Source organism: Candida jiufengensis (genome assembly GCF_024610255.1).
Source record: "Candida jiufengensis strain CBS 10846 chromosome Unknown scaffold4, whole genome shotgun sequence".
In the NCBI taxonomy this organism is placed as follows: Eukaryota; Fungi; Ascomycota; class Pichiomycetes; order Serinales; family Debaryomycetaceae; genus Lodderomyces; species Lodderomyces jiufengensis.
The window spans coordinates 687,075-713,531 of record NW_026261559.1 but is presented as its reverse complement, the minus strand read 5'-3'; the positions used below and the strand labels follow the sequence as shown (position 1 = coordinate 713,531).

Below are 26,457 nucleotides of genomic sequence, written 5' to 3'. Positions count from 1 at the left end.
AAGGAGTATTAAAGATAAATATATTAATGACATTACTAAAATCTAATACTTATGTAACTTATTGTTTCGTCGTTCTAGTTTATTGACGTCTTGTAGTGCAACTTTCATTTGATCCTCAACTTTAATCCAAAATTCATTATACTGTAATACAAATTGAACATACTTCTCGAAGACTAAAACACTTTTCAAAACTAATGAATGAAAAATTTTGTTGATTTGAATTATCTGATCTTTGTTTTGTTCTATTATAGTTCTAGTATTTTCTATATTTGAATTTGATATTACTGAATTTATACTATTTATCAATTTCATGGGATTTATTTGTTCTAATTCTTGTATTTGTGGATATGCTTTAATTATACTTGCATAATTTAGTAAAATTCGTTCTTCTTTTATGTCGTTAGGTATATCCTCAGGCTGGGACTCTTGTTCATCAACTTTATTTGGTATTTGTTCTTGACTTATACCAAATCTAATCGTTGCATCAAATAATTTTTCAAATTCTGGGTGTTGCTTGAGAATTTTAGCGAGTCTGGTGTCTAGCCTTTCTATTTGTGTGGTTATCGATTCATTTTCTTTAATATTTAGTAGTCTTTGTCGCAAATTGTAAACTCGATCATTTAACTCTTTGATTGTTTCATCCATGATGAACGATTTACCAAATAATGCGAGAACTAAAATTAAGACGCGTTTTTTTTAGTACTATTAATTGGTAAATCAACTAGAGGTCAAATGAGTATAATTACGAATACATTATTATCAATTCATTAACGATTTTATGAATCTAGACCTCTACAAATGCTACTATCATAATTATTCTTCTTCACTGCTACTTCCATCATTTTCAGCCTTAGTGATAGACTTCTTCCCACCACCCATTAATTCTCTTAAACTTCTAGGTTTACCTTGTGAATTTACATTTAATGAAAAACTATTCGATTTTCTATGATTGACACCTTCATCTATTTTAATATTATTATTTCCAAAATTATACGTATCGAAATCACTGTCATCCATATCTGAGTCTGAATTGTTTGAATTTTTTGTTACTCGCATGGAAGTGGTACTAGTTGATATTACATTTTCCGCTGATTCTTTATCTAGAATTGTGTCTTTTGGCTTCATGGCATTATCTTCCTTTGGTACTTCCTCTTCAAATTCTAAAACTTCTTGCAATTGATTTTCTAGCTCATCAAACTCATCAACCATTGACTCCTTCCTTCTTGTCTTTTTTTGGGGTTTGGAATCATTTGCTGTATGAATCTGAGGTTTTGGAGCTGAATTATTAGTCCTTGTCGGAATAGTAGACTTTTCGTCTAATCCTTTTGATTCATTTTTCGGTATTTCTGATGCTACAACTTTGATAGCCTTTTTTTTGGGCGGAGCTTTTTCCTCTTTTGATTCGTCAAATGCTATAGTAAATTCAGGGAACTTTATTTGATCATCATCATCCAGCAGGTCATTCTTCAAATCGTCAAAATCTGATTCACTTATAATTGATTCTTTAATAGAATCTCTTGGTTCAGGAGTACTTGTAGCTGTCGGCGGTCGTTTTGATGCAACTTTTGAATTTATGGACGGTATATGTAAAGTACTCGATTTGACTTCTTTTTTGATTGGTGATTTAGTTGATTTGGTGTTTGTAAATTTGCTAGGTTTTGTAGGAGATTGTTTATTGACTGGTTTTTGAGGTGCTTCTCTTCTTTTAGCTTCAATCTTTTGTAGTTCTAGTTTCTTTAACTCCAACTTTTGGTGCTCTAATTTCTTCTCTTCCCATTCTTGTTGCTCTTTTTTCTTTTGTTCCCATTTCAGTTGTTCCAGCTTTTTTAGAAGTTCTGATTTTTCTTGCTCTAATTTTTTGAATTTATTTAGTCTTTGTTGTTCTGGATTCTTCGCTATTGCTGCTTTCTGTTGTTGTAGTGTTTGCAATTGGTGTTGTTGTTTTTCGAATTCTTTTTCTAATAATTTAATTTCTGATTGTAACTTTAGTGTATCCCTACTTTTGTTAAATCTAATTGTACTATCTAGTTGACTTAATTTCAAAGTCAAATTATCTATGCTTTCTTCATCATAAGTGAAATAAAATTCTGAATCATTATGTCTTGTTGCTGAACCTTCAAATAGTATTGGCTTCTTATTTGGTTCTGATGAAGAAGCTTGTAAAATATATGATTGATCATGTTTATATAACTTTAACGGCTTGGATTGATCCATAGAATCTGGTATAAATCCATATCTTATTGCTATATCTTCATATTCATTGAGTTCTTGATCATCGGAATTGTTATTTGTTTCATTTAGTAGTACTGATATGTCTATTTCATATTCACCATCAGCTAAAGACATTACAAAACATGAAAATCACGCAAATTTAAGGATATGATGATGTTTGGTTTGGTTCAAAAGTAGTTGGTAAGTTTGATAATAAAAAGAATTATCTAAATTTTATCTGAATGAATGAATATTTGAATTAATGAGTGTTTCATAAGGATTCAATAGTTTATCAAGAAATATTTAGCTATGATATACTAATATAATATTTTTTTTATTTTGTGTTAATTATGTTACCGGTGTAATACCTATATGATACAATTCAAAAATTATTGATGTGTGGGGTGAAGTCAAGATCAACAGCTATTGATTTATTAATTTATTGTCAACGTGAAAAGTTTTTCTTTCTGACTTGTCTTCACTAACCCAACGTTTTTAATTGTGATGTAAAAACTGGTTTTGTTAGATCTTTCATTAATTATATTGATGCAAGCAACTTTTGCAACCAAAAGTTTTACAACAAGAAATCTTAACTTCAAGCACACGTAAAGCTAATCTGCCTCAAACTCTTCAACCTTTGAAAAATAAAACTAGTGATTCAATTGCCACTGCAATAGGTGGTCTTTTTAAATGTTGCGTAAAATTAAGTCAAATCAAGGTTTGAATTTGTGATAACCCGTCCTTCGAAGAACTTAGTCGCTTCGTTGTATTTCTCTTTAGCTTAGATATACAAAAATACTTACATCTTCATCGGTAAACCCTTTTGTACCTTCAATACTTTGATTGTCATGAGTTCATAAATTACACTTTTAAAAATTTGGAAAAATTTGGTTGCAAATTAAAAGATAAAAATTTGTGATTGATCTCAATTTTAATGGTGAGATCACACAATTTTTTATTAACGAAATCAAAACATCCATACCACATTACATAATTAACAAGAATCAAATTATCAAAATATCAAACATACAATCACTTACGACTCCAAATTCACCAGTTTCTTACCTTTTAATTGTCATTGTTTTTGCATTCCATTTTTCATAGCATTTTAAGAGCATATGTTGCAGCATTTTTCATCATCGTATTTTTAATTTAATCATTATCATTCATTGTTTATACACTAATTAAATGGCATTAATATCATCAACAAAAAACTCAGATGTTCAAGAAGAGAATATAAGTTTTCTACATCCAAAAGTCATACTACTATCAGCAGGTATAACATTAACGACAATACTTTCATTCAAGTTATATCGACAATATCTAAGACCAATAAGATCAATTTTAGATTTAAATCCAAAAATGTTAGAAAATAATCATAAATTACGTGGATATGTAACAAGAGTAGGAGATGGAGATAATTTTAGATTTTATCATACACCGGGTGGGATATTTTGGGGTTGGGGTTGGTTAAAAAAGATTCCAACAAAAAGATCGATTTTAAAAAACGAAACTTTAATGATTAGATTATGCGGGATAGATGCACCAGAAAGATCGCATTTTGGTAAACCTGCTCAACCGTTTAGTGAAGATGCATTAAAATGGTTAAATCAATATATAAATAAAAGAAAAGTTACTATAATACCATATCTGATTGATCAATACAAGAGAATAGTTGCAAAATGTTTTGTTTGGAAATGGAATGGTCGTAAAGATGTTAGTGCAGAAATGTTAAGAAATGGAATTGCAATTGTTTATGAAGGTAAAGTTGGAGCTGAATTTGGTGATAATGAAGATTGGTATAGAAATTTAGAAAAAAGAGCAAAATGGTTTAAAAGAGGAATTTGGTCATTAGGATCAAATTTAATGACACCAGGTGAATATAAAAAAGTTTATTATAGAGGTGAATAATGATTCATGATGAATTTAATGATTAATTTTATTTGGGTAAATTGTTACTTTTGATATGCTCTATAAATGCTATAATCGTATCTTTAACTGAGTAGTCTTGATTCTACTTCAATAAATCGGAAACAGAAGTAATCAACTTCTCAACATTTTCTTTGGTATCAGCCTCAGCATAAACTCTGACAGCATCTTCGGTACCCGAAGCTCTAACGAATGATCTACCATTAGGAATCTTTGCAACCAACTCATCAATTTTATTTTGTATGCCTTCAGGTTTTACCAATGTTCTTTCAGCATTTGTTGTTTTAAAAATTGTTCTATCTGGTACAATAACCTTTATCAATTTGTTTGGCAAATCAGTATATTCTCTATTCCATTCTTCAGGCGTTAAATTGAGATAATGTAAGATTATCAACACTACCAATAAATCAGATATAGCGTCACCAACGGTTTGATTTATTAATTGACTAAAATTTCGTAAAATTGATATAGCTTGTTCTTCTTCTTTTGAATCTGCTTTATACTCAAAAATTTTCTTTTCGGCTTCTGGTTTAAATACAACAGTTCCATGACCATTTGCTTCGAAGTAAACTCCAATATCAAATTTTTCAGCTTCATGATGTAAATGTTTAACTCCAGTTGGAGTACAACGTACTGGTAATTTCAAAATATCTTGAACATATTTGGTAGATGATCCATTAGCATAAGCAGTTTGTATTACCCCTATATTTAAAGACAACTTTGACGAATCTAGTTTTCTAAAGATTTGTTGTAAAAATAATGCAATTAATGTTGATATTTTATCACCGTCTAACAATACAAATTTCTTGGAGGAATCTTGATAGTAACAGATCAATCTATCTGCATCTCCGTCGAATGATGCATATAATTTGTTTTCCTGTTGAGTTTCAACATTTTTTGGTAATTTTTGATTTGTTTTCACATAATCTGCACCACAATCAAAGTTAAGTATTTTAGGATTTTCATATTTGTCATTCACCACATTGAAACTTATTTCTTGGGAAAGGTATTTGTTCAAAAGTTCCTCAATTTTTGGAGCTCCTACTCCATTTGCTGCATCAATTGTAATATCTAATTTATTTTGATTGTTAGATACTGCAAAGATATTCTTAAATGATTCTGCCAATTTTTTGTAATATCCATCTTCTGATTTTTCTCCAAAATCTGGGTCATTATAAGTTCTAGTGATGTAATGTAATTCTGGTGTGGTTAATAATTCATAATCCTCATATTTGGTGTTTGGTATACTTTTAAACCCATCTATTGTAGATTTACTCAATCTTGGACTACTTTCTCTTGAATCTCTTGCAATTACAACATTACTTTCAAGCTCTAAATTAATTCCCAAATCTTTGACTAATTTTTCCACACTTGAAACAATTTCACTATTTGATGAATTAGCTAAATCAGTAGCATATTCTTCCCATTTTGCTTCTAACATACTACCTAATGGATCAACTACTTTAACACCATTATCCTCGGGTGGATTATGAGAAGCAGTTATCATTACCCCAACAGTTTTACCACCTAAATATTTGGACCTTAATGATGCTAATATTCCAACTGTATAATTTACATAGTCTAAATTTTTAGCATTCATACGAAAACCAGCTGTACCATAAGTAAAAGTTATATTTTCAGGTCTTAAATGTTTGAACAGCTGAGATTCTATTAAATCTTTTAGTGACATTTTTTAAGTAGATATGATGAAAGTATGAGCAAAGTTGGATCTTGATATTGAGTAAAAATTGTATATGCGATAGATGGCTGAGATCTCTGAATTCGATTGTATTTGTTGAAATCTAGATTCGTAATTGAAAAATCCGTTTAGCACAATCTACTTTGTTGATTTAAACAGGACAAGGTCGTGTGAATAATTCAAACATGATTCGATCAAACATGCTTTAAAACAACCTATGATCATCAAATGTTGGAGTAGAATTATACTTTATTTATAAAATCTTGCATCCTTGCGAGGCTAATAACGGGAAAGCACTTTAAATTTAATTTCCATGAAACATATTTGTGATTACTACAAAATGATTGACGTTTTTGACTTTGTCTACTCTTGGATTCAAGTTATATTTAATCATTCGAGGTTGAAAAGGCAAAACTCTAGACTTACAAGGGGCAATTAAAGCATCTTGCAATAATCAAATCTCAAACTTGCTCAGAGAAACTTGATTGTAGTTCACCTAGAAGTAATTTACAAATTCAAAAACACAAAATCAACAAATTTTTAATTTAAATCATTTGTAAATTATTTTAGCCAAGGTAATTGGAGCAGATTGAAGTAGTCAATTTCCGATAATTTTTATGACTCTTTTTTGCAATGCAAGAAGTAAATTGATAATTTGAACATGCGTTTCGAGAAAACGGTTTTATTCTTCAAACACTTTAATGCGGTTTTGTGATATCAAATCTTCAATTTGTTAGTGGCTAATTAACTAACTTTTTTATTTTCTTTATTTCCTTATTTTTTATTTTTTTCACAATTCAAAATAAAATGATAAGATCAAATGGTAAGATTTAGAAGTACATCAAAGAGATGACTTTGAATATTTTTTGTGAGATGGTTTTCTTATCTTAAATCATGAGAAATACTCACCTGAAACTGAATTGAATGGTGTACATCCCACTCCTGTTTGTTCACAACTTTTTGTTCAGTAATTATAAAAAACATAGTAGACAGGCCAAAAGTTGCTTGTTCGACTCGCAGAACGAGTTTGTTTACTTCTTACCTCCAGATATTTTACTTCATACAACGAAGATTTATTTTCAATTTGATTGATAATGTCCAGCTCTAGATAATTTATGCATCCTTCATTTTTAAAAATAAAATGACTTCAGTTTATTTTTCTCTCATTCTAAAAAATAAAAAAAATAATATATTTTATATGAGTTAATATAACACTAATTTGTTAGTTTTATTAAAACTATTAAAAAATAGAAGATTCTTAAAATAATAATAATAATTTTTTTTTGAATTATGGTTCAATTTTTACCTTTTTTGAATTTCTTTTTATCTTAGAAGATCTCACTACAATTTTGAAAATTTGCATGCCGATATAGAATGTAAAATATTCTCTCGAGATTTTACAATTATTATTCATGTTCGAAGTCGAGACAATTGTCATTAAAACTTAACTTTTTTTTTTATTATATTACAAGTCTTGTTAAGAGATGTTGAAAGAAGATTTCAAGCATTATAATAAATTGTCGACAAATTTGATAAATACAATTAGAAGTTTTATGCAAATTTAACCTTTTACTCGTAAATTATTTAAGTTTCGTAAAATATTTAAGAGATCTGCAGTGCAACTTAAAATTAAGAGCTAAAATATGCTAATTAATCACACTTTACTTTTCAACTTATTAGTAGTAACTACTTAATACTTTGACCTTTAACTTACAATATATGTCATCAAAATATTTTTTTAGCTCACTATTTATTATTAGTCCTGCAGGTTCTTGCTTGCTTTATTCAAGTTAAAGTAAATTAATATTCTACTGGTAGATTATTTTATTTTTAAACACGAATTTGAATAATAATAATTTTTTTTGTAGTTATGTGAATAAAATAAAATAATTGACTACATTAAATGTTTGGCTCTACTATTCACTAAATATTTTGTGTTTTTCAGGTAATATTTTTACATTCAAACTTCACGCAGTGTTCCTCTTTGTATGAAGTCCTAAAACAAATGAGAATTCTGAAACACCAGTCGCTTTAGAAAAGCCTTGGATCTTTCGAAATTTTAGCAAGATTTTCTTGGCTGAAGTTGTGAAACCAAAAATTATTTTAAATCCTTGAGTGGATTATTATTTCACAAATTAAGTATATCGAAGAATCTGAAAAAATAATAATTAATTATATTATTAGTTAAAAAATGATGGAGCAAAATTTTCACTAAATAGGTAAAACATATTGACTGCAAATTTTCCAAAGCTCCAATTGATATAAATATAAGTACATGAGGATACCATGCCTCACAGTTTTTAGAATTTTTTACTTTCTTTCTTTCACTAATTAAAAATAATTCATATCACATAATTATCAAATTTATAAGATTGTAAATTGACACAAAGTTAAGAATTAAAAAGTATTTGGTAGCTTTACTGTTTGAAAACAAATACAATGCAATTTTACAATTCATTTTTTTCAATTTTGTCAATAACAACGTTATTTCTATATTTGAATAATGTTGTTAGTACAAATATTCCAAGGACTGTTTATGAAGATGAAGATGTAGTTCCAATTGCAAAACCAACCAAATATACTACTGTATATGGTACTGATTCAACTATTGCAACTATCACTGTAATTGGAGCTAAAACTGATACTATTAAAGTCATTTATCCACCTAATCCAACAGCTACAACTACTTATTATAGTTATAAAAATTTCCTTGAAACATTAACTAGGACTGATACATTTGGAGGTACTGACTTAGTTCATATTGTTTATCCAAAAAATCCAACCGTAACCACTAGTTATTATGGAGATGTTACTAAATTGACAAAAAGTTTAGAAACTGATACATTTAGTGGTACAAATACAGTTCATGCAATTTATCCACCTAATCCAACTCGATATTTAACATCATATGGTACTGCAGATACAATTGAATATGTTACTCAAACTGGTCCTTTTAATGCTAGAGATACCGTCATTGCTTACTATCCTCCCAATCCAACCACATATATTACTCATCAACTTGGTCCTTCTGGTACTTTATCATATACTACTCAAACAGGTAAGTTTGGTGCAACTGATATTGTTAGAATTTGGTTACCAAAAGATTTAAGTAAACAAACTAAATCTACTACGGTTTATGGTGCTGTTACGGCAATTGAAACTGTTACTGAAGTTGGTGATAAAACTGATGTCGTCAAAGTGATTTATCCACCAAATAAACAAGAATTTACTACATATTATAGTTACAAAACTTTCTTAGAAACTAAAACAAAGACCGACTCATTTGGAGGAACTGATATTGTCCATGTTGTATATCCTAAAAATCCAATAAGAACTACTAGTTATTTTGGAGATGTTACTTCACGTGCATATAGTACTGAAACTGATACATTTTCTGGTACCAATATAGTTCACCATATTTTCCCACCAAATCCAACTCAATATTTAACATCATTTGGTACTGCAACAACAATTGAAACTACCACACAAACTGGCATTGTCGGTGGAAGAGATACTGTCATTGAATATTATCCACCTAATCCAACAGTTTGGACTACTCAATATGTTCCTGCAACTCATACTCCGTGGAGTTCAACACAAACAGGTAGAATCGGTGAAAATGATACCATAAGAGTTTATTTACCAACCTCAAAACCAATTAAGTACACCACTGTTTGGGGTACTGATTCAACAATTTCAAGTATCACTGAGACAGGTTATAAATCCAATACTATTAAAGTCATTTATCCACCAAATCCAACAACTACGATTACCCACTATGCTTGGAGAACTACCATGGAAACTACTACAAGAACTTTTGGTTTTGGAGGTACTGATGTTGTTCATATTTATTATCCAAGAAATCCGACAACTTCCACTACCTATTATGGAACTGTTACTAAAGTACTGAAAACTACTGAAACTGATTCAATTGGTGGTACTGATACTATTCGTGTTGTCTATCCACCAAAAAGTACAAAATATGTTACATCATGGGGTGCTAAAGAAAGTGTTGAAACTTATACAATCACCGGTACATGGGGTCAATCAGATACAGTTAAATTTTTATATCCACCAAACCCAACAGTTTGGACCACTCAATATGTTCCTGCAACTCATACTCCGTGGAGTTCAACACAAACAGGTAGAATCGGTGGAAGTGATACCATAAGAGTCTATTTACCTACATCAAAACCATTTAAATACACCACTGTTTGGGGTACTGATTCAACAATTTCAAGTATTACTGAGACAGGTTATAGATCAAATACTATCAGAGTCATTTATCCACCAAATCCAACAACTACGATAACCCACTATGCTTGGAGAACTACCATGGAAACTACTACAAGAACTTTTGGTTTTGGAGGTACTGATGTTGTTCGTATTTATTATCCAAGGAATCCGACAACTTCCACTACTTATTATGGAACTGTTACTAAATTACAAAAAATTACTGAAACTGATTCAATTGGTGGTACTGATACTATTCGTGCTGTTTATCCACCAAAAAAGACAAAATATGTTACATCATGGGGTGCTAAAGAAAGTGTTGAAACTTATACATCCACTGGTACATGGGGTCAAAGAGATACTGTTAAAGTTTTATATCCACCAAACCCAACAATTACTGTAACTCAAAAAGTTAATCCAACTGCTATTGGTACAACTGCTACAAGGAAAGGTAGATTCGGTGGAACTGACACTATTAAAATTTATACACCAAGAGATCTTACTGATACTGATACATCTGGAGATAATCACCCAATACCAACAGCAGAAAATGAACACCCAGAATCAACTAAAGATATTCCAATCCCAACTACTCCGGGAGAAGTTGTTCCAATTAAATCAACTGAAGAAGTTGTTCCAATTAAATCAACCGAAGAAGTTGTTCCACCACAATCAACTGAAGAATTTGAAACTACAACCCCTTCTCCAATAACTGAAACAACAACCAGTTATTTCGATCCACACAAAAAAACTACTGAAACTAAAACTATAACAGCTAAGGATGGAGGTCTTGATACTGTTCATATTATCTATCCAAAGAATCCAACAACAACTGAGACACGTTTTGGTACAGCTCATGGTTATAGTACAGCCACTGATTCAATGGGTGGAGTTGATACCATTTGGAAACTCTGGCCACCTAACAAAACTATTACGCAAAAGAAATTTGGTACAGCATTAACTACTGAATATGGTACAGCAACTGGTCCTTATGGAGGATATGATACGCTTACAATTTTGTACCCACCTAATCCTACTTCAACCTCAACTAAATTCGATCATAAGACTAAGATTGAAACTTATACTACTACCAAGCCACCTGGAAGTACTGATATTGTTAATGTTCATTATCCACACAATCCAACAGTACATACTACAACATTTGGTACATATCATGGTTATAGTACAGAAACTGCTTCATTTGGAGGAACCAATACTGTTTGGAAATTCTGGTTACCTAACAAAACTATTACGCAAAAGAAATTTGGTACAGCTTTAACTACTGAATATGCTACGGCAACTGGTCCTTATGGAGGATATGATACACTTACAGTTTTCTACCCACCTAATCCTACTTCAACCTCAACTAAATTCGATCATAAGACTAAGATTGAAACTTATACTACTACCAAGCCACCTGGAAGTACTGATATTGTTAACGTTCATTATCCACACAATCCAACAGTACATACTACAACATTTGGTACATATCATGGTTATAGTACAGAAACTGCTTCATTTGGAGGAACCAACACTGTTTGGAAATTCTGGTTACCTAACAAAACTATTACGCAAAAGAAATTTGGTACAGCTTTAACTACTGAATATGCTACGGCAACCGGTCCTTTTGGCGGATATGATACACTTTCAGTTTTCTACCCACCTAATCCAACAACTACCGTCACTACTTTAATCCATAAAGATCATAAATCATATGATGTCACTCAAACCGCAACTTTTGGAGGAACTAATACAGTTAAAGTTCATATTCCTTCTGGTTCTGTTTAATCACATTGAAGTTTTGGCATCTTATCCGAACTCTTTGGATAGGTTTATGGATTAATAATCCTTTTTTATTGTCATCTATATAGTTTATTTATAAAAATTTATATCGTTTAAAAGATTTAAATACATACTTTTTTCTATTTTAACTAATTTTAATCATCTTTGTTAAACATTGCATTTCATGATACCAGGCTCCAGATAATCGAGATTCTTTACCAGATCCATCATTTAAAAATTAAATGATACTACTTGTCAAAACTATGTAGAATGAAAAGCTCGAAATATTTGGATCAATATATGCATGAGTATAACTAAATTAGTAAATTTTTTTACGGACAACAAATTCTCATAAAAATTGCTAGCAATTTTATATTCGAAAATTAGGCAACTTGTCCGAGTGGTTAAGGAGAAAGATTAGAAATCTTTTGGGCTTTGCCCGCGCAGGTTCGAGTCCTGCAGTTGTCGCTCTATATTTTGATTTTTCCTTTTTTTTTTTTATTCATTATTAGGCATCTATGACCTTGATTTTCTACTTCATGGAACAAGCTTATGTTCAGTGTTCTTTTTACTGGGACAAATTCTTTTCATTTCGTTATTTTCTTTTTGTTTTGTTTTAGCTTCTATCTTTAAGTATCAAAATAAACTGAGCCTAAGTTTACTAGTTTCAGGAAATAATTTTTTCTTGATTAAGTACTCTATGTATATTCAAATCTATCACTATTATGAACCAAATGTTTAGACTCCAAGTAGGTCAAATAATCGTTCCATAACTTATCTCCGTATTTCAAACATTTAAAATCACCAACAATAACCATCCCATATTTAGCTCTAGTTAAAGCAACATTCAACCTTCTTTCATCTTTCAAGAAACCTATATTGTTCTTGGTGTTTGATCTAACACATGACATAATCATGAAATTTTTTTCACGACCTTGAAATGCATCTATTGAAGCTATCATTATTCCTGAAACTATATGGATATTTACTGGTTTGGAATCATTTGAGATATCATCTATATCTATTTCTATTTTTAATTCTTGTTGTGTTGGGTTGATTATATCATCTTTTACTAATACTGATGAGATTAAATCTCTTTGACCGGAATAAGGAGTGATTATACCAATATCATCTCTTGATATGCCCTTTTCTATAATTAATGTTTGTAAGATTTGTTTTAAGTAGTTGATTTCTTTTTGGTTTGTGTAAGTATATCCTCTATCTTCTCTTAAAAAGTTTTTAACTGATTGTTCTGGTGCATTACCTTTAGTATCCCAAAAGTAAACAGGCTTATCATTTGGTATCCCTGGTATGTTTCTTGCTTCTGCGGTTATACCATCTAACAATTCATTATTATAAAATTTTTGTCTTGGAAACTCACTAATTAATGGATGCATACGATATTGAGTATTCAACATGTGAGGCTGTTTATACGTTTCATTTAGTAAAACTCTTTCAAATAATGATGTAGATAAACTTGGAATCAATGAGAAACAACTCAATTGTTTTTGATCACCTACAAATACAAATTTCTCAACTCCTGGAACTGCTAATGGTATTAATGTACTTGGTTCTGATGATTGCGTTGCCTCATCCATTATAACTACTGCACATTTAGTTATAGACTTTAATTGAGTACCACCAGCAACAACAGTTGTAGTCAATATAACTTTAGCTTGTGCTACTTGTTCCTTTGTGATTTGAAACTTATCCTGTGAATATTTCTTATAAGCATTAGCACTGACTGAGGCATTTTTACTTCTTAAATCATTTTGGACTTGTTGGAACCTATTTGACATAGCGTTATATATTTTATGATGTAAACAAATTGAAGCTAATGGATGTTGTAAATTATATTCTTTTTCTTTCTCATTTGCTGTAATTCTTAGTATGGACTTTCCATGTTTTGGTAATAATTTCTCTGCTATATTATCAATTGCAATATTTGAAGCAGCAACCACTAAAATAGGGTATGTGTTTAAAGATTCTAATAATTGAATAATTGTTTCGTAAATTGCAGAAGTTTTACCTGTACCAGGTGGTCCTCTAACAACGCTAATCTTATTATTTAAAACCGATTGTATAGCCGCTTTTTGAGAATCATTTAAAGTAGTTGAAAAATTGACCCTGTTCTTGAAGAAAATTTGCTTGATTGGTTCTTTACCCAATAACATTTTGATAAAATTTTCATTGTTTAGAGTATCCATAGCATTCAAAATTCTTGAAACAGGTACAGATGCAGGTAATAATTTCAAATGTTTAGCATGAATCGTTTTTGGCAATGGTTGATTGTTCCATTTATATAATACAATAACTAATTCAGTATAATCCACTTTAGCTTTTCTTTTATTCTTACCAGTTTTAACGCCATCGACAGTTGCAACTTTCCCGTACCATGGTATATCATCATCCAAGATTAAGAACATAGCTTGATCTTTTTGAAATGGATCCTTTTTCAATTTTTTAAACCTATCTGAAATAAATCTGTCAATAACTTCTGGTTTCATCGGTATACTGACTTTAAATTGGTTATTTTTTTTATCTTGATCTTCATACCATTCGATCATTAAATCTTGTGGTTCGATAATATTGGAAACATTGGTCAATTGATCCTCTAAAAAGATGTTGAAACTCATTTCTCTGAAATACTCATCAATTGAGTCGTACGACAACTTTAGTTTTGTTGATGGGTGATATTTTGTGATATAGGGTGGAAGAATTAAATCAGATGAGTTTGAACTTTCAGGTGCTGGAGTTTGTTGTCTACTTATATTTGGACTTTGTGTTCTAATTGGAGTTTGTTTGCCTGAATTTACAGGTGTATTCTTCATGGATGCTCTTGGAGTAGATTTATTTGAACTTGCTGGAGAGGGCTTACTTGAATTTGATGGAGTAGGTTTTTTTGAATTTGATGGAGTAGATTTTTTAGATGATATTGGAGTTTGTTTATTAGAATTAGCTGGTGTTCCATTACTTCTTGGAGTTTGATTTTTGGAAATTTCAGGAGTGCTTGATCTTGAGATTTTATTAGATGATGACTTCGATTCTATGTTTCCATTTGAATTTTGATTATTTGATATTTTCATTGATTTTACGTCTTTTGTTAGTGCTTTAACTCCAGAATTTGGTTTTAAATTGGCATTAGTTGGCTTTGATGAACTATTTGAAAAATTGCTTTTATTGATTTTTTGATGTTGACCGTTAGAAATTGCTCTTGCTGGCTTACTTGCACCTGAACCTGGTTTATTACCACTGTAACCAGTTTGATTTTTCGGTCCTTTATTTTGAAATTTATTTCCTCGTGATGATGGCTTTGAAGTATCAGTCTTACTAACACTTGATGATCCAATGGCTTTAACAGTAGAACCGGATTTAATATCACTGGCGTTTTGTTTAGTTTCTTGGTAATGTATTCTTCTAGCTTCAGCTTCAGGATCTTCTTTTCTAGGACGTCTTGGGGGTCTATCTGAATTCCCACCACCACGTCTACCGCCACGTTTGCCACCTCTTCTTCCACCACGACCTCTCATTCCTCGACCACGTGTAGATTTCTTTATAATTACTTCTTTTAATCCTAGTAATTCTGTTAAAAATTTTTCATCATTCTCTCCGACAAATGATATATTTTGAGATTCGTACTGAGAAACACAATTTTTACATGCTATGACTTGGCCCTTTGGTGTGTTTCCAACAAATAAATTTTCATCGCTTCCACATAATGTACATTCTATATCTCTGAACTTTAGGTATTGATTCAATTTAGTGAATAATGCACCATTAGATAATGTATAATTTGCAGATGGTTGTTCATTAGTTTCTTTTGTGACGTTATCTAAACATAATTGACATAGTAATGCCATGTCGTTATAGCCGTATCTTAGTATTGCTAGTTGATGTATATTTGAATCTGAACATTCCTCACATTCTAATATTTGATCAAGTTTGGAAAGTTTTATAGATTTATGTCTTGTTGTTGATAAATGTTTTTGAATATCTTGAGGGGTTTCAAATGATTCTGAGCACGTTAGACAGGTATAATTTTCATTTTTGGCTTGCAGCATTTCGAGCTGGCTATTATTTGATTCTATGTTAATCTATAATTAATGATGTAATTATTTTTGAATTATGTTCGATTTTTCATTTGCAACCTTTTTTTTTCAGAGATGTTTTACATTTAACATGTTATTTCTCAAGATCAATACAAACTAAATCTTATACTTTTGACATATACTAAAAATACATAATTAAGAATTAATGTAAATCAACACTTCCCAAAATCAACCATTCATTAACATCACCATCACACAATACCAACTTCAAAACCCCACCATCCCAACCATAACCATTATCTTCCAAACCTTCAGCATCAACATCATCGATCCCCAAATAATCAGTAATCCTCTGTTTGATCGTAAGCCAAAGCGCGTTATCTATTGGCCACATATTATTATAAACTAACGAAAGATGAGGTAAATATTCTTTCTCAGCCCATTCTGCTGCCTTGTAGGATGCAGCTCTTTGGATTTCTGTAGTATCAAATTGTTTAATTGTTGGTTGTTGATCTTTGCTATGTTTTTTCAGTGGTTTTCTCCTCACTGTGACTCCATGACTATCGGTTGTATATAAGTGGGGATTTTGCTTTTTGTTTTCATTTTCAATATCTGTTGGGACAATTACGAATAACTCTCTGATAATTCTAGCAAATGAAATTAAATTAGGATCTTTGGCAACTTCAAAATATAATTTTTGAAAAAATTTCCTTTGACTACTTATTTTTCCTAGTGTAACTAAATTATTATGATTCTTAGGTAATGATTGTAAAGCAACAGCACATGAAGATAGTACTTTATCTACATCATCTCTTGTTTTTGATTGATCTTCTAGATTTATGTTGATGTTTGTCGTTATGGTGATGTGAGGTTCGAATTTAGGAGATTGACCTGGAAAAAGAGTGTTTATTGAACTCATTAATGTTGATAATTTATCGAATATTTGTGAATTGGGTCTGGGACAAAGCCACAATGCAACACCTAATCCTTATTATTGTTAGTATACACCGAAGTTGTTCAATTGATAGAATTTAAAAAGTAGAACATACCCATTGCCGACAATTTGAAAGGAGTTTGTTGTGGTCTTTTAAAATTGAATTTCTTATCTATCTTATGATAAATTAAGATTTTATACTTTTTGGAGATTTTATGAAACTTAATTTAACACAAAGTAAAGCATTGCGCATTAATTAAACCCTTTGTTTGAAAGAACTATCACTTAAGAAGTCAAGTCGTAAAAGATGAAAAACATAATTTTAAATTTTAAATCTATAAATCTTATGAATAATTATTAACTCCAAATTTGAAATGATTAATTGAGGTATTTTACAATTTATAATCATTTCCACCACCACTTGCTAGTTATTCCCATTTCTTAAAAGTGTTAATTAAACCATTAGTTGAAGGATCATGATCTTCAACTTCAGTTTTATCATCCAATTGTTTACCAATAACTTTAGCTAAAACTTTACCTAATTCAACACCCCATTGATCAAAGGAATTAATATTCCATATAGCTCCCTCGGTAAAAGTAACATGTTCATAATAAGCAATTAATGCACCTAGTGTTGAAGGAGTTATTTTTTGTGCTAATATGGAAGTGGTTGGTCTGTTTCCACTAAATTCTTTATGTGGTACTAAACCTCCAGTTGCACCTTCACTTTTGACTTGTTCTTCATTTTTACCAACCATCAAGGCTTCAGATTGTGCAAAGAAATTTGAAGCTAACATTTTTTGATGTTTATTATTTTCAATTGGATTTTGAGATTGTGCAGCCATAATAAAATCAGCTGGAATTAGTTTTGTTCCTTGGTGTAATAATTGGAAAAATGAATGTTGAGCATTTGTTGCTGGTTCTCCAAATATTATTGCACCAGTTTGATAATTTGTAAATACATTGGCTCTAGTTACTGATTTACCATTTGATTCCATAAATAATTGTTGTAAATAAGCTGGGAATCTATGTAAGTATTGATCGAAAGGAGCAATTAAATGAGTTTGAGCACCAAAGAAATTATTATACCAAACATTAATTAATCCACCAATGACTGGAATGTTATTTTCTAATGGTTCATTTAAGAAATGTTGATCAACAGTTTCAGCACCTTCTAAAAATTTTGCAAAATTATCATAGCCAATATAAATTGCAACTGATAAACCAATTGCAGACCAAACTGAATAACGACCACCTACCCATGATTCAAATTCAAACATATTTCTTGGATCAATTCCAAATTTGGCAACTTCTTTTTCATTTGTAGATAAAGCAGCAAAATGTTTTGCAATATATTTTGTATCTTTTGCAACTTCTAAAAACCAATTCTTAGCGGAATTAGCGTTTGCAATAGTTTCAGCAGTTGTGAAAGTTTTAGAAGCAATTAAAAATAAAGTAGTTTCTGGTTCTAAGCCTTTTAATTCTTCAACAATATTTGTACCATCGACATTTGAAACAAAATGAACATTTAAACCAGGTTTGGAATAAGCTTTCAAAGCTTCAGTAACCATAACTGGTCCTAAATCTGAACCACCAATACCAATGTTAACAACATCAGTTATAGCTTTACCAGTATAACCTTTCCATTCACCACTTCTAACTTGATTTGAAAATTCTTTCATATGTTCTAAAACTGTTGAAACTTCTTGGGTAGTATCTTTACCATCAACTGGCATTTTTCTCTTGTGAATATTTCTTAAAGCAACATGATAAACAGCTCTATCTTCAGTAGTGTTGATATGTTTACCGGCAAACATATCATCTCTTAATTGTTCCAAGTTAGATTCTTTAGCTAATTTAATTAAAGTTTTAAAAATATCTTCATTAATTAAATTTTTTGAATAATCAAATAAAATTTTTGAATCATCAAAATTAGTAAAGATTCTTGAAAATTCTTGAAATCTTTTTGGATCTTTTGCAAATGCTTCTTTAACATTAAATTTTTCACCTTCTGATTTATATAATGATTCTAATTCTTTCCATGCTGGTAAGTCAGTAGCTAATTTGAATGAAGACATCGTTTATTGTGTTGTAATCAATTGAAAATATAAAGTTAAGTTATAAATAAATCAATTGAGTTAATTGAGTTGACCTTAATGGTTGTAAAAAAATAAAATGTAATAATTATGGGAAAAAAGGGAAAGCAATTTTGAAATTTAAGATTTATTATGTAACAAAGAGAAATAAAAATAAAATAAAATAAAATAAAGAGTGGACCGGATTTTTCTCATACGGATTTGCTTTTTAATACAATGATTTTTTTTTTATTTTATTTTTATAGAACATAAGTATTGGTATTTGATCTTATAATGGTTTACTGATGGAAGATTAGATGATTATAGTTAGTAATATTCATGAAACATTTCAGGTTAACCCAATTTCTTAAGTTTTTTTACTTAAATAATTGGTACAAAAGTATTCTACAAATCAATTTTAGTCATTGAATTGAAAATATAGTTTTTGTGAACCAATTCTTAAACAACTCAAAACCAAATAAACTAGCTCCAAATTAGTACTTCTGACTTGTTCACTTGACAGCTATTTATAAGTAGCTTCTACAAAGTATTAAAATTCAATGAAGACGTACTTTAGACCGTAGTTTCGTACATGCTTACAAAAAGGTGAGGAAACAACATTACGACCTACTGATCTAACCGTGGTGTTTTTAAGTAATGTAAGGTTTTTACAAAAGGTTATTCAAAATCAAATTTTACCTTGGAATATACATTTATTGAATCAAATGAAAATAAATTTCAAGATAAAAGTTTAGTTGGTTAAAACAAAAATTACCCCCTAACTATTTTAAATTGTTTCGTAAAAGCAGTTTTCTTAATTAATGTTCAAGACACAAAAAAAGGACGTTGAAAGATCTTTAAATTATATTTAAATAAATAATTCAATAAAACTAGATCATCGACACAGAATGGTATTAGTGTCACAATGGGCAGATAGTGATGATGAAGATCATAAATTGCCAAATAAAGTAAAAGATATAGATCTAACTAAGAATGAAAAGAAAACTGTTGGAATAAGTGAGAGTAAGTGGGCAGATGCAGAATCAGATTCAGATACAAATGTAAAAGAAAAAGAAATTATAAGGCCAAAAGGTCCAAAAAGTTATAATCATAATAACCATTATAGAAATAATACCAATCACAATAGACAGTACAATAACGATCACCATCATAACAACAATAACAATCAAAGTAATAATCATAATTATCAAAACAGATCACCTAACAAAAGACAGTATAAAACCAATCAATTACATTATAATCAGGCTCCAGAAGAAGATGACGATGATGATACAGTATATGATGAAGGTGAAGAAGTAGAAGAAAAATTATACGCCAAAGGTCCAGTGACTAAGGCTGCTCAATCCTTAGCCTCAAGAATAACGTTAGCAAATAAGTCTTCGTCAAATAATAGCAGACCAAATAGCAAAAACAGTCATTTTAGTGAAAATACAGCATATGAAGAAGAGGAAGATCAAGAAGAAGAATGGGAAGATGACGACGATGATGTAGACGAGGAAGATGGCGAGGAGGTTGATGACGAGGAAGAAGACGATCGTGATGATGATGAAGATGATGAAGAGCCAGAAAGACTAGCAGGATATGTCAACCCATTAGCTGCTAGATTAGATGGATTCAAAACCAATAATAAACTAGGTCATACTCAATCAAAATTCAAAAAATCCGGCAATAAACCGTCAATAAGAGAAAAAATTAAAAATTCATCAACGTTACCTGAGATCAAGTCTAAAGAGACACGAACTAAGGGAGCTTCAATATCATTTTCATCATTCACAAAAACCCCAATTAATAATAAACAACAAAAATTCGATTTTACTAAAACTCAATCTCGTCAAAAGCAAGTAGAAGAAGATATAGTAGATGAAGAAAAAGAAAGAAAAGAAAAGGAAGATTTATTAAAAATGATTGAAGAATTTGAAAGTAAAAAAATTGATTGGGCTAGTTTTGATGAGTAAATTAATTAGATAGTAAAAGAGAGTAAAGTTAGACAATTAAATCATTATATTTAATGTATATTTTTTAATTATATTTCTACATAACTTTTCTTTTCATATAAGTTCTAACTACATGATTTAAGAATGTTTGTTTAAACTCGGACTTTCTGATATGAAACTTACACAAAATCATTCATCTAGTTTGATTAAAACAGAATAATATGATCAATCCGATTTATCTTTTAGATATACATTAACAATAAGATTTCATTTCACTTCATCAATATACATTTAATTGATTACTGATTATTGTAGCTGAATACACAACTATAATGTTATTGAAGCAATTGCTAAAAAATAGACTACCGCCATCGAAATTTCAACCAAATCACATATCCTCAATTAATATACAGTCATTAAGAGTCAGTTTGATACGGCCATTGACTACTACACGGAATGTCTACAGTAACAGCATTTGTGGCAACCACAGAAGCAGCTCTATGTCGTTAGAACAGAACAGGAAATTAAGTGGTCAAAATCAAAATGATCGGAATTTTAAAATACTAAATTCATCCAAACATCAAAGTCAGATATCAGAATCTGAAAAATTAAAATACGATAATTTAATTAAATCAACTATTCAAAATCATTTAAATGGTACCTCAAATTCGTTATTGACTAAAAAATCTAAATTTACTTTCAGATCGGTTTTAATTACAATAATCATATCGTATATTACGTCAGTTTTTATCATTATAATATATCAATATAAGAATTATCATGATGAAGGTATCAAAGATCATAATGGCATAAAACAAGTAAGAAAAAGATCAATTTTCATACCCATTTGGTATAATTTCAATCTATTCGGTAACTTGAAATTAAGTTACCCATACGATCTAAAGTATTTGGATAATGAATTATACGAATTTATAATTAATGAAATTATACAACAACAACAAAAGTACAATAAAAATAGTAATGCAGCCGACGAAATTAATATAAAGGAGTTTTTAAGTCATTTACAAGTCAACAATATAAATTATTCATTATTAAGTAAAGTATCGTTAAATTCTAAAATGAGAGAAATTTTTGGATTACCTATAAATTTAAAATTTGATACTACTAATACTGATGATTTCAATATAGGGATTGAGTTGAAATACCCGAGTATAAGTGGAGTAGAAATTGAAATCACCAATGATTTGACAAATGGAAAAGATAGTACGAATATCATACCAAATTTCAATTTTAATTGGACTATCAAATCGATTAATTTCGAAACAATAAAGAAGAACACATATAAATATTGGTTAAACAATAGTCTTAATCTCAACAACATAAATCAAGAAAATGTAGAAATAACTGATCCAATTCATGAAATTCACGATAAGAAGAAACTACCAACACCCAATAGTAAAGATTATGATATAAACTTCAGTGGTGAATGTGACATAAATAATAAATTGATAAATTCTTCTCCTAATGATATGATAACTGGTAAATTAAAATATGTTGGTGTTATAGATTTGAATCATTTAATTTTGAATAATGGAGTTAAGATTATTAAAATTGAATTGATATATAATGATATTTTGTATAAGATTTTATAATCCAACAATAAATTAAATATTTCTCATTTCCCAAAATTAAACTAGAAACTGAACTGTAGCCGTGAATTAAATTGTAAAACTTGTAATAAACTACGAATCTGAAATACTTGATAGTTCGTTTGCACCCTTTTCGTATTCATCATCTTGTTTATCTCTTTGACTTCGTTTAGGTTTTTTGAAATTTAGTTCATCATTATTATATTCTTCTTCTTCTTCATCATCTTCTTGATTTTCTTCTTGTTCGTTATCATTCGTGTTATCATATATAGAAGTTTCTTCTGTTAGTTCTTCTTCACCTTCACCTTCATTTGCATATAAAGTATAAACAGCACCTTTGAAAAAAGTATATATAAATGAAATTTTAGTTTCTAATTTTCTTAAATTTTCTATAAGTATCACGCTTTCACTTAATTGTTGACTCTTTACATCTTTGCCATTCTGGATTGGCTTTGTAGTTGTTAGATTTTTTAGTTGTTGATTTATTTTTATTAACGTGTTGTTTAGTATTTGATATTCTGTTAGTATTGACGCTTCTAATTCTGATAGTGACGGGATTTTGGAATAGTCTATATCGTTCCTCTGTTTTCTTGTGTTGCTATTGTTCGTTGAAGTAGTTGTATCTATTGCTGGTGACATGTTTGGTACAAATTGTCAATTTGGTTGTAAAACATTTAGAACTTAAAATTGTAACTTTTTTTGTTTACTTTTTGATAAATCAAAATCATTGACACAAAAAGTATTGATTGTCGCGTCATTGCAACAACTTGAAACTGTCAAAATTTATTATTTAACAAGTTTTCCTGAATCTTTTTGAGCCACATATGGAATGTTGTCAGATAAAGCTCAAAAATCAATGAATGCTGTCATATAAGAGACATAGTAAATTAACATAAAAATCATAAGATTTCAATCCAAATTTTAATTTTAATTATTCGTAAAATTTAATGTATTGTACCTTAATTATTACATTCCTGTATATAAGATATTTTATAATATACGTTTATTAATAATTGCTAAATTTCATTTTAAGATTATTTTTATTGAATAGTTCTATTCGAAATCAAAAATTTAATCATTAACTGAATCTTTAAATATTTAATCTAACCACTCAATTGATTTCTATATAGGTACAAGATGTCAGCAGCTACAAATGAACAGTATGGGAATGGACCAGTAAATCCAAATTTAATCAAATCAACTATAAATTCATCTGCAATTCCACCTGAACATAATGAACAAAAAAAATTACATCAACAACAACAACAATTACATCAACAACAACAATTTCAACAACAACAACAACAGTTACATCAACAACAACAACAATTTCAACAACAACAGCCTGTCCAACAATTTCAGAGACAACCACCCGTTCAGCAACAATTTATTAAACCACAACCAAATCAACAATTTAGACAACCACCGCAACAACAACCACCACAAATACCTCAACAACCACAACAACAAAAACCACCTCAACAAGCACCACCTCCACCACCTCAATCAAATGATGCAAGTTATGAAAAGAGTAAAGAACAACCTGAGGAATCAAGACCAAAACAATCGGAACCACCAAAACCAACCAACAAAACTCCAAATGAACATCCTCATAAGATGAAGAAAAAATTAGTTAGAAAAGCACCAGATTCTAGTGCATTAAAATATAAGCTTTGGTTAACCGGTCATTTAATGGCCCTTGGTTTTGGTAGTATAAGTTTTTTATTTCAAATTTTATGGTTACCTAATATCTGGTATATTAATTCAATAAGTTATAGATTATCATTAATTGGATCAATGTTAGCTTTTACTGCAACTTTTAGTCATAAATTTGGATTACATTTTTTACCTCCAATTGCAAGTTTATTAAGTCATCAAAACTTTCAATATTTGATCTTAGCTTTTGTTTGGTGTTTCACTTTCAAATCTATTTTCAAAATTATTCCGTTATGGTTGATTAGTTTATTGCACATGGGTAAATTGAAAAACATTAGTTTTATACTTAAAGAATCATCATTTTTAGCTTCATTTATTGCGTACGATGAATTAGTATTAATTGTTTATTTACTTTTACGTACTTTATTTTTCAGAAATGCAAGTGGTTATCAATTAAGTTTGTTTTTAGTTTTCTATTGGCTTAGAATTTTATATAACAAGGAAACTGGTAATTTATTTGGAGCTATTGTTGAAAGATTAGATGGCAGAATGACAGAATTGAAGAATCCAAAAGTTAAACATTATTGGTATAAAATTAAAGAATTCATTAAAGAAAAACAAATACAAGAACAACATGACAGTTAAAAGCATTAGTTTGTCATTAATTTGTATAATATTAGTCTATTAAATGTATATTATTTAATATCACTTAGTCTTTCCTTTTCTTCTTACTTGATTGTTCTTCTTCATCTTTCTTTACTTCCTCACAGTCCAAATCATATTTCTCTATAAACTTCATAACTTCATCTTTTAGTTTCTTTGAGTCAACTATTATAACAACAAGACCATCTGAACCAACTTCATATTTTATGTGACCTTCATTAGGATACGCTATATCTGAATCAAATGAATCAAAAAATTCGTTCATGTGTGTAAATGTTTGAATTTGATCTAGTAAAATTTCTTCCATTTCATTTTCTACTTGATATTTTGTTTCTTTTGTGATTTTTTCGTCTTTTGATTCTTCTTCCTCCTCTGTGCTTGTTTGATTGTGATCTGTTACTAGTATTATTCTCATTGGGTTATCTAGTTCATCTTGCTCTGGTTGTATATGATCTATTTGTTCTATATCTGACATTTTATTGTGTATTTGATCTGGTGAAATTGTTGCTTTATGAAATGCTAAAAAGGACTCTACTAAAACTCCTGGGTGACTTTCCTCAGGTACTTTAATGGCAGACTTATCGTTTATCTATTTGATGGTGGTTTTCTTTTGCAATACAAAACTGAAATTCTAGATCTTCTTAAAATATTTCAGAATGTCGGTGCTACCAACTTATCACCAAATACAATACATGCATAAGTTTGATCTACAATACGTCATAATCTCTATCTCTATGCTCTATTAAATAACTCTATTAACTCTAAATTTTACTATTTAAAACATCAATTCCATCAACACCATCAACAGCAGACGAATCAACAAACCAATTGATTTCAACACCACTTTTAATTTCATTTACTAATTTTGAAGGTAATCTTGAATTTGGATCGTTGAAAATTTGTTTTAATATTGGTGCTTTCCCCGATCCTTCAGCTACGAAAGCAATTGATTTAGCATTTTCTAATACGGGGAAAGTAATTGTGATTCTTCTTGGTGGTGGCTTTGGTGAATCATTAATGTATGAAACTAATTCTGTTCTTTCATTTAATAAATGATGATCTGGGAATAATGAACAAGTATGGCCGTCTGGTCCACAACCTAACAATATCACGTCAAATTGTTTAGGTAAAACATTCTCATATTGTTTTGCAATATCTTTATCCTTTTGAATATCAGCACCTTCAACTTGTCCGTCTTTGCCAGTTACTAATTTTTCATCAATTGTGAAAACTTTTGGTTTTGGGGTGGAGGATGGTAAATTTTTCAAGACCATCTCGTTAAACAAACCATAATTGGAATCTTCATGATCTAACGGTACTATTCTTTCATCACTAAAATATACCTCCCATTTATCCCATTTAATTTTCGGTGCAATTTCGCTATTTTCAATTAATGATTTTTTCAAAACTTTTCCTAATGAACCTCCGGACATTGCTATTTTGAATTTATCTTCACCATTGTTGAAGGCTTTATCTTGTTGTTTTAGGATGTATTGGCCTACGGCATTTGCAACATCAATTGACTCTGTATATGCAAATACTTTGGCTGTCATGTTGTTGTTTTGAAGTTAGAATTGATTAAAGAAAAGATAGCAATTGAAAATTACAAAATTTCAAATCTAAGGGTTTTTTTAAAACAAGAAAAAAAAAAAATACTCCTT

General features: G+C 29.8%; 13 protein-coding genes across 13 annotated transcripts; 5 read left to right on the top strand and 8 right to left on the bottom strand. All coding sequences in view use genetic code 12, as the record gives it.

The window, feature by feature from the left end:
• Nucleotides 1-42: 42 nt before the first annotated feature.
• On the bottom strand, nt 43-645 carry KGF54_002239 (uncharacterized protein; the record flags this gene model as incomplete). Its single annotated transcript, XM_051762697.1, has 1 exon — nt 43-645. One exon carries the CDS (start codon nt 643-645, stop codon nt 43-45), a length of 603 nt encoding a protein of 200 aa, XP_051620751.1.
• A 168-nt stretch (nt 646-813) lies between these two features.
• Nucleotides 814-2,346, bottom strand: KGF54_002238 (uncharacterized protein; the record flags this gene model as incomplete). The annotated part of the gene is made up of 1 exon (XM_051762696.1): nt 814-2,346. One exon carries the CDS (start codon nt 2,344-2,346, stop codon nt 814-816), a length of 1,533 nt encoding a protein of 510 aa, XP_051620750.1.
• Nucleotides 2,347-3,399: 1,053 nt separating this feature from the next.
• Nucleotides 3,400-4,122, top strand: KGF54_002237 (uncharacterized protein; the record flags this gene model as incomplete). The annotated part of the gene is made up of 1 exon (XM_051762695.1): nt 3,400-4,122. The coding sequence occupies one exon, from the start codon at nt 3,400-3,402 to the stop codon at nt 4,120-4,122; it is 723 nt and encodes a 240-aa protein (XP_051620749.1).
• A 103-nt stretch (nt 4,123-4,225) lies between these two features.
• On the bottom strand, nt 4,226-5,830 carry AGM1 (phosphoacetylglucosamine mutase; the record flags this gene model as incomplete). Its single annotated transcript, XM_051762694.1, has 1 exon — nt 4,226-5,830. The coding sequence occupies one exon, from the start codon at nt 5,828-5,830 to the stop codon at nt 4,226-4,228; it is 1,605 nt and encodes a 534-aa protein (XP_051620748.1).
• Nucleotides 5,831-8,278: 2,448 nt separating this feature from the next.
• Nucleotides 8,279-11,860, top strand: KGF54_002235 (uncharacterized protein; the record flags this gene model as incomplete). The annotated part of the gene is made up of 1 exon (XM_051762693.1): nt 8,279-11,860. One exon carries the CDS (start codon nt 8,279-8,281, stop codon nt 11,858-11,860), a length of 3,582 nt encoding a protein of 1,193 aa, XP_051620747.1.
• A 692-nt stretch (nt 11,861-12,552) lies between these two features.
• Nucleotides 12,553-16,956, bottom strand: KGF54_002234 (RNA helicase; the record flags this gene model as incomplete). The annotated part of the gene is made up of 3 exons (XM_051762692.1): nt 12,553-15,925; nt 16,137-16,884; nt 16,953-16,956. 3 exons carry the CDS (start codon nt 16,954-16,956, stop codon nt 12,553-12,555), a joined length of 4,125 nt encoding a protein of 1,374 aa, XP_051620746.1.
• A 309-nt stretch (nt 16,957-17,265) lies between these two features.
• Nucleotides 17,266-18,915, bottom strand: PGI1 (glucose-6-phosphate isomerase; the record flags this gene model as incomplete). The annotated part of the gene is made up of 1 exon (XM_051762691.1): nt 17,266-18,915. The coding sequence occupies one exon, from the start codon at nt 18,913-18,915 to the stop codon at nt 17,266-17,268; it is 1,650 nt and encodes a 549-aa protein (XP_051620745.1).
• Nucleotides 18,916-19,820: 905 nt separating this feature from the next.
• On the top strand, nt 19,821-20,888 carry FGR50 (Fgr50p; the record flags this gene model as incomplete). Its single annotated transcript, XM_051762690.1, has 1 exon — nt 19,821-20,888. The coding sequence occupies one exon, from the start codon at nt 19,821-19,823 to the stop codon at nt 20,886-20,888; it is 1,068 nt and encodes a 355-aa protein (XP_051620744.1).
• A 311-nt stretch (nt 20,889-21,199) lies between these two features.
• Nucleotides 21,200-22,480, top strand: KGF54_002231 (uncharacterized protein; the record flags this gene model as incomplete). Its single annotated transcript, XM_051762689.1, has 1 exon — nt 21,200-22,480. One exon carries the CDS (start codon nt 21,200-21,202, stop codon nt 22,478-22,480), a length of 1,281 nt encoding a protein of 426 aa, XP_051620743.1.
• Nucleotides 22,481-22,570: 90 nt separating this feature from the next.
• On the bottom strand, nt 22,571-23,116 carry DAD3 (Dad3p; the record flags this gene model as incomplete). Its single annotated transcript, XM_051762688.1, has 1 exon — nt 22,571-23,116. One exon carries the CDS (start codon nt 23,114-23,116, stop codon nt 22,571-22,573), a length of 546 nt encoding a protein of 181 aa, XP_051620742.1.
• Nucleotides 23,117-23,614: 498 nt separating this feature from the next.
• KGF54_002229 (uncharacterized protein) lies at nt 23,615-24,778 on the top strand (the record flags this gene model as incomplete). Its single annotated transcript, XM_051762686.1, has 1 exon — nt 23,615-24,778. The coding sequence occupies one exon, from the start codon at nt 23,615-23,617 to the stop codon at nt 24,776-24,778; it is 1,164 nt and encodes a 387-aa protein (XP_051620741.1).
• Nucleotides 24,779-24,842: 64 nt separating this feature from the next.
• KGF54_002228 (uncharacterized protein) lies at nt 24,843-25,271 on the bottom strand (the record flags this gene model as incomplete). The annotated part of the gene is made up of 1 exon (XM_051762685.1): nt 24,843-25,271. One exon carries the CDS (start codon nt 25,269-25,271, stop codon nt 24,843-24,845), a length of 429 nt encoding a protein of 142 aa, XP_051620740.1.
• A 286-nt stretch (nt 25,272-25,557) lies between these two features.
• On the bottom strand, nt 25,558-26,349 carry SOL3 (6-phosphogluconolactonase; the record flags this gene model as incomplete). The annotated part of the gene is made up of 1 exon (XM_051762684.1): nt 25,558-26,349. The coding sequence occupies one exon, from the start codon at nt 26,347-26,349 to the stop codon at nt 25,558-25,560; it is 792 nt and encodes a 263-aa protein (XP_051620739.1).
• Nucleotides 26,350-26,457: the final 108 nt, after the last annotated feature.